Source organism: Balaenoptera musculus, chromosome 18 (genome assembly GCF_009873245.2).
Source record: "Balaenoptera musculus isolate JJ_BM4_2016_0621 chromosome 18, mBalMus1.pri.v3, whole genome shotgun sequence".
Taxonomy (NCBI): Eukaryota; Metazoa; Chordata; class Mammalia; order Artiodactyla; family Balaenopteridae; genus Balaenoptera; species Balaenoptera musculus.
This window is the reverse complement of record NC_045802.1, coordinates 25919768-25934186: the sequence shown is the minus strand read 5'-3', so window position 1 is coordinate 25934186 and position 14419 is coordinate 25919768. Positions and strand designations below refer to the sequence as shown.

Here is a 14419-nt window from a genome sequence, read left to right as displayed (position 1 = left end):
TTCAAGTATTTACTGAGTACCTACTGTGAGCATAAGACCACCACCTCTATTCTTCTTGAAGAAATTAATCAGAAGACACATTCCCATAAACAAAAAATTCCAGCATCCATCATCTGTAGTGACAGACCTAAGTTTTGGGAAATATCTAATTATCTGGAAGGAAGTATGCCAAAATGTCATCAGTAATGAGACTGAGTGATTACATTCTCAGCTCACTTATATTTTTCCAAATTTTCTATGATATGCATTTATTGCTTTTACAACCTGAATAAAAATCTAAATCATCAGTATTAAATAATAATAGCAGTAATATTTATTGAGCACTTATTACATACCCCATGTACTAAGTGCTTCATATACATCATCTCACTTAACAGAAAGTGAGAGGAGAAAATCACCTATATTTTAGAGATGAGAGAGCCAATAAATAGAGTAACCTGCTGGAAGTGTCTTTTTCTTCTAGAAGTTTTACTTATTTTATTTCCTCAGAAATAAGCAGAGGTTGAGGACAAGTTAAAAACAGTCAGTTGTGTAATTCCAAAAGAGTCACAAATAGTTGCCACTTGCTGGATGTATGACTAATCTCACTGAGCCTCAGTTTCGCTTGTAAAATGGGATTAATAGGGTCTATCTCACTTAGGATTCTTTTGAGGATTAAATAAAACCACGTATGAAAACAATATAGCATTGTGTCTGGCAAATAACAACTAAATGCTATTATGAATATCTTCATCATTGTTACAATTAGCTGAAAATCTGGGCAAATTATTTTACATCTCTAGGTTCAGTTTCCATACCTGTAAAAAGATAATAACAATACCTACACCATGCACTAACTGTGAGGATTACATGGGATAATACACAGCAATCAAAACAGTTACCTACTGTAATTCTCCAAAGGTCAAACAACATGGCATTGGCTAAATAAGCTACGGTAAATGCCTATCATGAAATACTTTGCTGTAAAACATCTAAGGGCATAAAAAAAAAATACCCATAATGAATAAGTTTAACAAGACATCTACAGACAGTATGGACAGTAAAATCCTTTTCTTTTGAAAATACATGTATATACATTAATAGAAAAGGCAGCTCTACAATTTGTGGATATCAGCAGCTAAAGTTATTTAAAAAACAAAAAACAACAACAACAAAAAAACCCTATTACCACGACCATATCAAAAAGGCATAACAAAACAATAATCCAAAACCCCACACACATCTGTGTGTTTAAAAAAGCAGTAGTATCCTGCCGGGACACCTCCAACCCCATTATATCATAATTAAGATTCTTCTATGAATATCAAGAAAAGGAATTTTAAAACTTCTCAAATGTTAGTGGGTTAAGAAGGCAGAAGGGGGCTATTTGTCTCTAAGACACACATTTTTATTTCCCACAATTTCAGTTAAAAGCCTTCATATTTTATATTGATATAATACAAAAAATTACTTTGACTAAAAATAGGAACACAAGAACATTTCTACAAGGGCAAATTTACTCCAAAGGATTCTGAGAATACTAATTTTTTCTTACAGGGAGTGAATAGTAATCTTTAAAATGAATATTTCACAGCATAGCTGTTACTGAAGTTATAATCCTGTGATTGTGATAAGAGAATATTGTCATGATATTAACAAAATGAAATAAAAGAACCATTACAGTTTAATAAAAAAATGGATTAATAGGCAGATATGTAAGCTGGTATTCAGTACAACGTAGAAATAACTATCAAAGGTACTAAAAAAATATGAATTCTGACTAAGAAAAACATATTACATATTACACTGTAAAACATTTAATTAAGGGAATTCCCCGGCAGTCCAGTGGTTAGGACTCAGCGCTTTCACTGCCAGGGCCCAGGTTCAATCCCTGGTCAGGGAATTAAGATCCTGCAAGCTGAGCAGTGTGGCACCCCCCCCCAAAAAAAAATTAGTTAAGAAATGCTATTTCAGTATCTTAAGGATACTACCTCTTCCTCTTTTCATTGTAAATTATATTTTGTTTGAATTCATAACACTTAACCAATGGTTATACATAAATATACAACATGCATATTTATTTGAAGGTGAGAAAGAAAACAGGATTCTCAAAAGGCAAAGAAATAGCCCTTTTAAACCACAGATTTTACAGACTCTCTAATTTCAGGCATATTTTCCCAAGCAAAATGCACCCTTTTCTCCAACCACATAAATGATTCAAGACACCTGCAAACGTATGAAAAGCAAATTACTATTTTTCCCTTTTAGTGTCATCACTAAATAAGACTCAGTAACCCAGAGAAAGATTTTCAGTATTTTAACATTGTCTCCCTCTGCTGTATAAAAAAGATTCAAAAATTTCATCATTTCCATTAAGATATAATTAAGTACAATTCTTTCCATTTGTTTCCCATAAAACACAGCTTAAAAACTGGTAGTTTAACAAAGTAATATATATTACTTTGGGTTAGGACAATAAAAACAATCATCCTCCAGAATATATTCTACAAATAAAAATTCTTTAGTCCAGACTTAGAAAAACCTATGAAAAGAAGCAACTGCTTTACAGAAGTATAAGTATTTTTCCTGGGTCACGCTGAACAATTTAGTAACTTGTGAACTTGGGGAAGGCATTTTAAGTCCATGAACCTCAATTTCTTTTAACCTGTAAAATTAAGAAGGAAAATACTTACTACACCCTGCCAACTTCATAAGGCCAACATCAGAATCCAATATAAATTCATTCTCTGAACAATTGCTGACCACCGACTCACTACAAACAGTGCATAGGGCTAGGGTTGCCAAATTTAGCAAATGAAACATACTTATATTTAAAAATTATTCAGTTTGCCAGCCCGCCAAGCTGAGGTGTCAGATCAGCCATTTCTCACTAGTCACTGATGTGAAGTGCTGGGTGTGAGGCCTCTGCATGAAGCACCCTGTGAACAAGTGAAACTAGAGGAAGCACAAAGGAAAAGAAAAAAAAAAGACAAGAATTGTGTCTTGCGAATTCCTCTTGCGAGAGCACCATAATCACAACTAACTGCTGAACAATCATCGACAGGAAGACACTGGAACTCACCAAAAAAGACACCCCACAACCAAAGACAAAGGAGAAGATGCAATGAGATGGTAGGAGGGGCACAATCATAATAAAATCAAATTCCATAACCACTGGGTGGGTGACTCACAAACTGGAGAACACTTATACCACAGAAGTCCACCCACTGGAGTGAAGGTTCTGAGACCCATGTCAGGCGTCCCAACCTGGGGGTCCAGCAACGGGAGGAGGAATTCCTAGAGAATCACACTTTGAAGGCTACCGGGATTTGATTGCAGGACTCTGACAGGACTGGGGGAAACACAGACTCCACTCTTGGAGGGCGCACACAAAGTAGTGTGCCCACCAGGACCCAGGGGGAAGGAGCAGTGACCCCATAGGAGACTGAACCAGACCTACCTGCTAGTATTGGAGGGTCTCCGGCAGAGGCAGGGGGCAGATGTGACTCACCATGGGGACAAGGACACTGGCAGCAGAAGTTCTGGGAAGCACCCCTTGGTGAACCCTCCTGGAGTCTGCCATTAGCCCCACCAAAGAGCCAGGTAGGCTCCAGTGCTGGGTCACCTCAGGTCAAACAACCAACAGGGAGGAACCCAGCATCACCGATCAGCAGACAAGCGGATTAAAGTTTTACTGAGCTCTGCCCACCAAAGTAACACCCAGCTCTACCCACCACCAGTCCCTCCCATCAGGAAGCTTGCACAAGCCTCTTAGATAGCCTCATCCACCACAGGGCAGACAGCAGAAGCAAAAAGAACTACAATCCTGCAGCCTGTGGAATGAAAACCACATTCACAGAAAGAGAGACAAAATAAAAGGGCAGAGGACTATGCACCAGATGAAGGAACAAAATAAAACCCCAGAAAAACTACTAAATGAAATGGAGATAGGCAACCTTCCAGAAAAAGAATTCAGAATAACGATAGTGAAGATGACACAGGACCTCGGAAAAAGAATGGAGGCAAAGATGGAGAAGATGAAAGAAATGTTTAACAAAGACCCCAAAGAGTTAAAGAACAAACACCTAGAAGAATTAAAGAACACACAAACAGAGACGAACAATACAATAACTGAAATGAAAAATACACTAGAAGGAACCAATAGCAGAATAACTGAGGCAGAAGAATGGATAAGTGACCTGGAAGACAGAATGATGGAATTCACTGCCGCTGAACAGAATAAAGAAAAAAGAATGAAAAGAAATGAAGACAGCCTAAGAGACCTCTGGGACAACATTAAATGCACCAAAATCCACATTATAGGGGTCTCAGAAGGAGACGAGAGAGACAAAGGACCCAGGAAAATATTTGAAGAGACTACAGTTGAAAACTCCCTAACATAGGAAAGGAAATAGCCACCAAAGTCCAGGAAGCTCAGAGAGTCCCAGGCAGGATAAACCCAAGGAGAAAAAGTTCAAGACATATAGTAGTCGAAATGACAAAAATTAAAGACAAAGAAAAATTATTAAAAGCAACAAGGGAAAAACGACAAATAACATACAAGGGAGCTCCCATAAAGTTAACACCTGATTTCTCAGCAGAAAATCTACAAGCCAGAAGGGAATGGAACAATATATTTAAAGTGATGAAAAGGAAGAACCTACAACCAAGATTACTCTACCCGGCAAGGATCTCATTCAGACAATCAAAAGCTTTACAGACAAGGAGAAGCTAAGAGAATCCAGCACCACCAAACCAGCTCTACAACAAATGCTAAAGGAACTTCTCTAAATGGGAAACACAACAGAAGAAAAGAACCTACAAAAAAAAGCTCAAAACAATTAAAAACATGGTAACAGGAACATATATATCGATAATTACCTTAAACATGAATGGATTAAATGCTCCAACCAAAAGACACAGGCTTGCTGAAAGGATACAAACACAAGACCCACATATATGCTGTCTACAAGAGACCCACTTCAGACCTAGGGACACATACAGTCTGAAAGTGAGAGGATGGAAAAATATTCCATGCAAATGGAAATCAAAAGAAAGCTGGAGTAGCAATACTCATATCAGATAAAATAGACTTTAAAATAAAGAATGTTACAAGAGACAAGAAAGGCCACTACCTAATGATTAAGGGATTAATCCAAAAAGAAGATATAACAATTATAAATATATATGTACCCAACAAAGGAGCACCTCAATACATAAGGCAAATGCTAACAGCTATAAAAGAGAAAACTGACAGTAACACAATAATAGTGGGGGAACTTAACACCTCACTTACACCAATGGACAGAAAATCCAGACAGAAAATTAATAAGGAAACACAAGCTTTAAGTGACACAATAGACCAGACAGATTTAATTGATGTTTATAGGACATTCTATCCGAGAACAGCAGATTACACTTTCTTCTCAAGTGCGCAGGGAACATTCTCCAGGATAGACCACATCCTGGGTCACAAATCAAGCCTCGGTAAATTTAAGACAACTGAAATCATATCAAGCATCTTTTCTGACCACAACGCTATGAGATTAGAAATCAATTACAAAGAAAAAAAGGTAAAAAACACAAACACATGGAGGCTAAACAATACGTTACTAAATAACCAAGACATCACTGAGGAAATCAAAAAATACCTACAGACAAATGACAGTGAAAACAAGACAATCCAAAACCTATGGGATGCAGCAAAAGCAGTTCTAAGAGGGAAGTATATAGCAATACAATCCTACCTCCAGAAACAAGAAAAATCTCAAATAAACAATCTAAACTTACACCTAAAGGAACTAGAGAAAGAAGAACAAACAAAACCCAAAGTTAGTAGAAGCAAAAAATCATAAAGATCAGAGCAGAAATAAATGAAATAGAAACAAAGAAAACAACAGCAAAGATCAATAAAACTAAAAGTTGGTTCTTTGAGGAGATAAACAAAATTGAGAAATCTTTAGCCAGACTCATCAAGAAAAAGAGGGAGAAGACTCAAATCAATAAAAATTAGAAATGAAAAAGAAGTTACAGTGGCCACCACAGAAACACAAAGCATCATAGGAGACTACTACAAGCAACTCTAGGCCAATAAAATGGACAACCTGGAAGAAATGGACAAATTCTTAGAAAGGTATAACTTTCTAAGACTGAACCAGGAAGAAATAGAAAATATGAACAGACCAATCACAAGTAATGAAATTGAAACTGTGATTAAAAATCTTCCAATAAACAAAAGTCCAGGACCAGATGGCTTCACAGGTGAATTCTATCAAACATTTAGAGAAGAGCTAACACCCATCCTTCTCAAACTCTTCCAAAAAGTTGCAGAGGAAGGATCACTCCCAAACTCATTCTTTGAGGCCACCATCACCCTGATATCAAAACCAGACAAAGATACTACAAAAAAAGAAAATTACAGACCAATATCACTGATGAATACAGAAGCAAAAATCCTCAACAAAATACTAGCAAACAGAATCTAACAACACATTAAAAGGATCATACACCATGATCAAGTGGGACTTATCCCACGGATGCAAGGATTATTCAGTATAGGCAAATTAATACACCATATTAACAAACTGAAGAATGAAAACCAGATGATCATCTCAATAAATGCAGAAAAAGCTTTTGACAAAATTCAACACCCATTTATGATAAAAACTCTCCAGAAAGTGGGCATAGAGGGAACCTACCTCAACATAATAAAGGCCATATATGACAAACACACAGCAAACATCATTCTCAATGGTGAAAAACTGAAAGCATTTCCTCTAAGATCAGGAACAAGACAAGGATGTCCCCTCTTGCCACTATTATTCAACATAGTTTTGGAAGTCCTAGCCATGGCAATCAGAGAAGAAAAATAAATAAAAGGAATACAAACTGGAAAAGAAAAAGTAAAACTGTCACTGTTTGCAAATTACACGATACTATACATAGAGAATCCTAAAGATGCCACCAGAAAACTACTAGAGCTAATCAATGAATTTGGTAAAGTTGCAGGATACAAAATCAATGCACAGAAATCTCTTGCATTCCTACACACTAACAACGAAAGATCAGAAAGAGAAATTAAGGAAACAATCCCATTCACCATTGCAACAAAAAAGAATAAAATACCTAGGAATAAACCTACCTAAGGAGGTAAAAGACCATACTTAGAAAACTATAAGACACTGATGAAAGAAATCAAACACGACAAAAACAGATGGAGAGATATACCATGTTCTTGGATTGGAAGAATCAATATTGTGAAAATGACTATACTACCCAAAGCAATCTACAGATTCAATGCAATCTCTATCAAATTACCAATGGCATTTTTTACAGAACTAGAGCAAAAAATCTTAAAATTTGTATGGAGACACAAAAGACCCCGAATAGCCAAAGCAGTCTTGATGGAAAAAAACAGAGCTGGAGTAATCAGGCTTCTTGACTTCAGACTATACTACAAAGCTACAGTAATTAAGACAATATGGTACTGGCACAAAAACAGAAATATAGATCAATGGAACAGGACAGAAAGCCCAGAGATAAACCCACACACCTGTGGTCAACTGATCTATGACAAAGGAGGCAAGGATATACAATGGAGAAAAGCCAGTCTCTTCAATAAGTGGTGCTGGGAAAACTGGATAGCTACATGTAAAAGAATGAAATTAGAACATTCCCTAACACCATACACAAAAATAAACTCAAAATGGATTAAAGACCTAAATGTAAGACCAGACACTATAAAACTCTTAGAGGAAAACATAGGAAAAACACTTTGACATAAATCACAGCAAGATCTTTTTTGACCCACATCCTAGAGTAATGGTAATAAAAACAAAAATAAACAAATGGGACCTAACGAAACTTCAAAGCTTTTGCACAGCAAAGGAAACCATAAACAAAACGAAGAGACAACCCTCAGGATGGGAGAAAATATTTGCAAACGAATCAACGGACAAATGATTAATCTCTACAGTATATAAACAGCTCATGCAGCTCAATATTAAAAAAACAAACCCACTAAAAAAATGGGCAGAAGGGCTTCCCTGCTGGTGCAGTGGTTAAGAATCCACCTGCCAATGCAGGGGACGTGGGTTCGAGCCCTGATCCGGGAAGATCCCACATGCCACGGAGCAACTAAGCCTACGTGCCACACAACTACCGAAGCCTGCGCACCTAGAGCCCGTGCTCCGCAACAAGAGAAGCCACCACAACGAGAAGCACGTGCACGGCAACAAAAAGTAGCCCCTGCTCGCTGCAACCAGAAAAAGCCTGCACGCAGCAACAAAGACCCAATGCAGCCAAAAATAAATAAATAATGTAATTAAATTTATATATTAAAAAAAAAGTGCAGAAGACCTAAACAGACATTTCTCCAAAGAAAACATACAGACATACAGAGGCACATGAAAAGATGCTCAACATCACTAATTAACAGAGAAATGCAAATCAAAACTACAATGAAGTATCACCTCAAACTGGGCAGAATGGGCAGCATCAGAAAACCTACAAACAACAAATGCTGGAGAGGGTGTGGAGAAAAGGGAACCCTCTTGCACTGCTGGTGGGAATGTAAATTGATGCAGCTACTATGGAGAACAGTACGGAGTTTCCTTAAAAAACTAAAAACAGAACTATCATATGACCCAGCAATCCCACTAATGGGCATATACCCTGAGAAAACCATAATTCAAAAAGAGACGTGTACCACAATGTTCACTGCAGCACTATTTACCATAGCCAGGACATGGAAGCAACCTAAGTGTCCATCAACAGATGGATAAAAAAGATGTCGCACATATATACAATGGAATATTACTCAGTCATTAAAAGAAACAAAATTGAGTTATTTGTAGTGAGGTGGATGGACCGAGAGTCTGTCATACGCAGTGAAGTCAGAAAGAGAAGAACAAATACCGTATGCTAACACATATATATGGAATCTAAAAAAAAAAAAATGGTTCTGAAGAACCTAGGGGCGGGACAGAAATAAAGACACAGACATAGAGAATGAACTTGAGGACACGGGGAGGGGGAAGGGTAAGCTGGGATGAAGTGAGAGCGTGGCATTGACATACATACACTATCAAATGTAAAACAGCTAGTGGGAAGCAGCCGCATAGCACAGGGAGATCAGCTCGGTGCTTTGTGACCACCTAGAGGGGTGGGATAGGGAGGGTGGGAGGGAGATGCAAGAGGGAGGGGATATGGGGATATATGTATACGTATAGCTGATTCACTTTGTTATACAACAGAAACTAACACAACATTGTAAAGCAATCATACTCCCATAAAGATGTTAAAAAATAAATAAATTTTAAAATAAATAAATAAATAAACTGTGGTATGTCGAAAAAGAAGACACATGCACCCCAATGTTCACTGCAGCACTATTTACAATAGCCAGGTCATGGAAGCAACGTAAATGCCCACCGACAGAAGAATGGATAAAGATGTGGTACATATATACGATGGAATACTAGCCATAAAAAGGAACAAAATTGGGTCATTTGTAGAGACGTGGATGGACCTAGAGACTGTCATACAGAGTGAAGTAAGTCAGAAAGAGGAAAACAAATATTGTATGTTAACGCATATGTGTGGAATCTAGAAAAATGGTACAGATGAACCGGTTTGCAAGGCAGAAATTGAGACACAGATGTAGAGAACAAACATATGGACACCAAATGGGGAAAGCAGGGGCGGGGTGGTGGGGGTGGTGGTGGTGGTGGTGGGATGAATTGGGAGATTGGGATTGACATGTGCACAGTGATGTGTATAAAATAGATAATAAGAACCTGCTGTATAAATAATAAATAAATAAAATTCAAAAAAATAAAAAGTTAACTGGGCATCCTATACTGTATCTGGTAACCCTACCTGAAGCACATACAGAGACACAAATATGACACCTTCTTATCTTCAGAAGACTTACTAAGAGTAAGGGAAATAAATGTGTACATATAAACAAACTACTATACAGGAAAGGAAAGTAGTAATGTAGCGTTTAAAGAAAGGAGCAAGGGGCAAAAAAGGCAAACTGGGAACACAGTAGGAGGGGCTGGGGAATGGTTAGAATCAATAAGCACTCACAAGATTCAAAGGAGAATAAAGAGTAAGACGGACACTGCTTAGTTAAATCCTCGACTGTAGCCACACATACCTGTGTATTCACCAACCACACTATTCCATTATACAAGGTGGCCCAGTAACACAGGTTTTTAAGTTATTTGCCATCTATCACACAAATCAATTTACATTTAAATTACTTCAAAAAAAAACATGCATTAACAACTTCTCAATAGAAAGATGTACAAAAATGCCAAACTCCTAATTTTCTGACCTATCTCCCTCTCAAATCTAGTTACAGTTTTGCGCTTATTGTACCCAATATTATCTTATTAAATTCTACCCAATGTGGATGGGGCCAGTAAGACAAAAATCTTCACAATATGTCACCCTTTTTCTCACTTTCTATTGTCCAAGCAACTGTTTCCTATCTCTGCCTCTTAAGTAAACAGCTTTGTACTTTGTACATTTCAAATAGATAAGTGAGCAGATCATTTTTAACTAGATGCAAAAACTACTGCTTCTTTACTTCTTTACTTCCTCCTCCAACCCTCTCCAGGTGTCCCCTTCTTCCTGCAGGCCCAGTTACCATTCTTCATGACACAGGCCAACCCTGATTCTATTCTATGATAGGAAAATTCACACAACTAAACTCAAAAGTTAAATAACACACTGTGTTGCAGGACATACGCATAAAAAAGGTGCAGTAATGGAATTTATATCATTCTTTCTCATTAACTCATCATATACCTTCATACAATCTTACAGATGAAAGGATTTCAGAGTTCACAATGCATATCCCTCTATTTTTATAGATGCTGAAAATCTTGCCCTATGTGTGACTACTCTAAATTAACAGGGCAAGCAAAGAACCAGTCAGATTTTTTGATTTTCAGTTTAGTATTTTTCCTGCTAAATTATACTTCTACCTACTCGTACTACATCTTTTGACTGGTAGCTGATATATTCCATGAATTTTAATTCTATTGCATATTCTTACTTCTTTTTGAAAATATAAAGGAATCTAAAAATTATGGTTACTCAAACTGCAATTTAAATTATTCATTAATCCTTCATAACAAAGTAACCTAAAAGTCAGCTTAACTAAAAAACAAGAAAGCAGATTCATCTTTATAGTAGTCTGTATTTTTAACTGCATAAGAAAATGTGAGAGAAGTATTTGTATATCACAACAGACCAAACTGACAAGTTCAAGACATGAGACACTGTCAGTATCAAATCTTAAAAAAATGCTGATCACCGTATCTTTTGTGAAAACCTCTTTATTGAGAAGTATTATACCTATCTTAATAAGCATACAAACACTTTTGAGGTTAGATTTTTACAATCCATTTTCCTAGAATTTGGGAAGGTGGAAAAACTGCTATTCAAAAATTATTGTTCATATTTAATTTAAAGATATGTGGCTGGAAGGATCTATAAGCTCACAATCACAGATTACCACTGACAACCCTTTTCAATTATCTTACCTTTGTTGAAAGTACTTTAAATGTGCTCTGTTCTGGTATTATAGGATGAAGAAGTCTCAGCTTCAAATTATAATCCTCTCCAGAAGGAAGTTTCACCAATGCGGACAACTAATGATCACAAAATTAGTAGCACATTTTATAAATTTATTTAAAGAAGGGTAAAGTACTTAAATTGACTATAATTACAGAACTTCAGTACTGCTGCAGATTATTTTCAAAATTTTCTATGGAATATCAGACTTAAGAATCTCAAAATAATCTTTTAAAAATCTGGTATCCTTCGCATGAATTCTCATATACATAATTAAATAGCAGAACAGAGTATGTTTCATAACACATACTGAACATTTAAATCTCAAGGAAACTCAATCCACAAGAACAAAATAATACAGTATGTAACAAAGAAATATTCATGTGCAAAACATCTAGTTCTACCATGAACTCTCTTAAATATCTATCACAAGGTTTTCTACTAAATGCTAAGAAACCAAGTTATTGAAAGTCATATTCATTTAATATGGTTAGTAAATTCTAAGATATAAAAGTCACAATAAGTGGATCTTTTTCATGAAGTATACCACACAAATGTGTAACCAAAGCACATATCTTACTAATGTCTTTTATATTTGTCAACCAAATTCTGCTTTGAATTCCAAATCTAAAGAAAGAGAAAACAATGCACACCTAGCTATAACATACAGTATACATACTCTTGTCTCAAAACTTAAAATGATTCAAATGGAAAAGCAATGCTTCAGATTTTCATCAGCATTTTCCACATTGTCTCAGGAAGAAATGATATATATCTAATAGACTGCTATAGATTATTCTGCAATATATATTTATATTTACAAATAAAAGTATTTAACCTTAACCAAAAATAATTCAAAGACTATAATAACCTCTTTTTCTGAAAATCCCACATTTACATCATTCTTCTGAACATTCTTGATCATAAGTGTAATGATTACTTGAGATTCTGTTTGATACCAGTCATACCTATTAAAAAAGAAAAAGGAAACTTAAAACAGAACTTATAATTTTCTTAAAGTTGTTGCTTGTTTTGTCAATATAAAAAACTATATAATCTGATGAACAACAAGAGCTCCACCTTGAGGAACAAAATAGCAAAGCAGCTGTTGATTCACAGAAACAATTTTATGTAACTAATTTCATATGATCTGTACTAACGGAAGAGAAAAGTAAGGTCGATGATGTCCAAAACCCCTCCAGTGGATTTAAATACTTACATAATTTTCTAGGTTCTAACATATCTCTAATACTGTTGTGCTTAAGCTAATTGGTTTTTTTTGGCCACACCACACAGCATGCGGCCACATGCACAGCTAGTTTCAAAGATAAAATTTATTCTAAGAGGTAACAATTCTAATACACCATCAACAGTTTTATCCTCTCATTTCAACCTAATACTAAGAAGTAAACACTTCCATCCCTATTTTACAAATGAAAAAAAAAAAGTAAGCTCAGAAGGGTGAGGCAATTGGCACATTAGTAGCAGGCGTTACACTGGACCCAGGTCAACCTGACCTCGCATTCCAGGATCTCTTTACTGAAGCTGGGGGCAAACAGCCCTGAGCACAGGGAATAGAAGCAAATGAGCTAAAATTAAAATAATTTAACTCATTCTGCCAGGCACAATATTAGATACAGTACCTTCCTTCAATCTCAAAGTATGTGGGAAGATTAGTGTGCCTAGAGATTCTAATTATGTGTATCTTTCCCACTGAAAGCTCTAAAAATATATCATCACTTTCAAATTAGACTGGATTATAAACTCCATGAGAGCAGAGCTATTTATCTATCCTGCCACTACCACATTCCCAGGACTAAGCACAGTACCCTGATACATGGTATATTTATTACATCAATGTGGGATTATTTTATACTCCAAACACTCCCAATTATTAAGTTTATATACCCTACCCCTGCTCCTGTCACTAAAGTTCCTTGTTTACTAGGTACTTGGAGAGTCATCCTGTATCTCCCCAGAAAGAACATGAATAAATTGTTTTGTTTTAACATTTTCAAGCCATTTTACGTCAAAAGCACTGGATCTTTAAAAGTCTCACAGTTTTCCTTTGAAATTCAGTCAGGATGCAAAGCTCGAGATTAATGCCTTGTGTTTCTTTCTGTTACACTAAGAATACAAGTTGTACACACAGCTAATGAACAACTAAAAAGAACACAAATACTTGCTAAATACTTATTCATGATTGTAACTGCTGCCCTCAGCAAGTGACTTTCAATTCATGCAGAATTATTCTATGAAAAATTTACTCCAAATATAAAAGGCAGGTAGAGTTACAATTCTATCAAGTCTACTAACTTATTTACCTAGGTAACAGCAATAACTTAAATGGAAGAGGCTCTCTTTAATACATGGAAAGGTGACATAATGTGTAATTAAGTTAAGTTTTAATTGGCAAGTGATTTGATTTTAACCTTAATATAAACACTAATTCAAATCAGTTAACAGTCTTACAATTAGTTTTTCAAGGCTTTAATATGATTTCTTTTATAAACTAAGAAATACTTAAATCACAGGTAAGGACTTGCTTACTATTCAACAACAGGGTTTTTTCCCTTTAGGCATATTTATCACACATTATGAAAAAGAAACACTTACTTGATTTTTGACTGATAAGTCCTCTGGGATGCAGACTGATTTTGGCAAGTTGAAAGAGAAAGATTTTTACAAGTTAGTTTACTAACTGCATATTAAAAATGCATGTATTATTAATTTACCCAGTGTTATAGTTACTTTGATATGGAATAACTTCACGAAACCTTCCTACAGAGCATGGTATCCATAATTGTTAAATAATACTCATCTTCACAGGAATTAGAATACTCAGTTGTTT

At 35.9% G+C, this 14419-nt stretch overlaps 1 protein-coding gene across 1 annotated transcript in view; it reads right to left on the bottom strand.

Annotated features, from left to right (window-relative positions):
- SUGT1 (SGT1 homolog, MIS12 kinetochore complex assembly cochaperone) overlaps nucleotides 1–14419 on the bottom strand; it is a 43588-nt gene that overhangs the window by 18117 nt on the left and 11052 nt on the right. Inside the window, exons 8-10 of the mRNA XM_036831774.1 lie at nucleotides 14185–14219; nucleotides 12440–12536; nucleotides 11538–11645 (exon numbers count right to left, since the gene is read on the bottom strand). Coding sequence (XP_036687669.1) covers nucleotides 11538–11645; nucleotides 12440–12536; nucleotides 14185–14219 — 240 coding nt within the window. The remainder of the gene's footprint in view (nucleotides 1–11537; nucleotides 11646–12439; nucleotides 12537–14184; nucleotides 14220–14419) is intronic.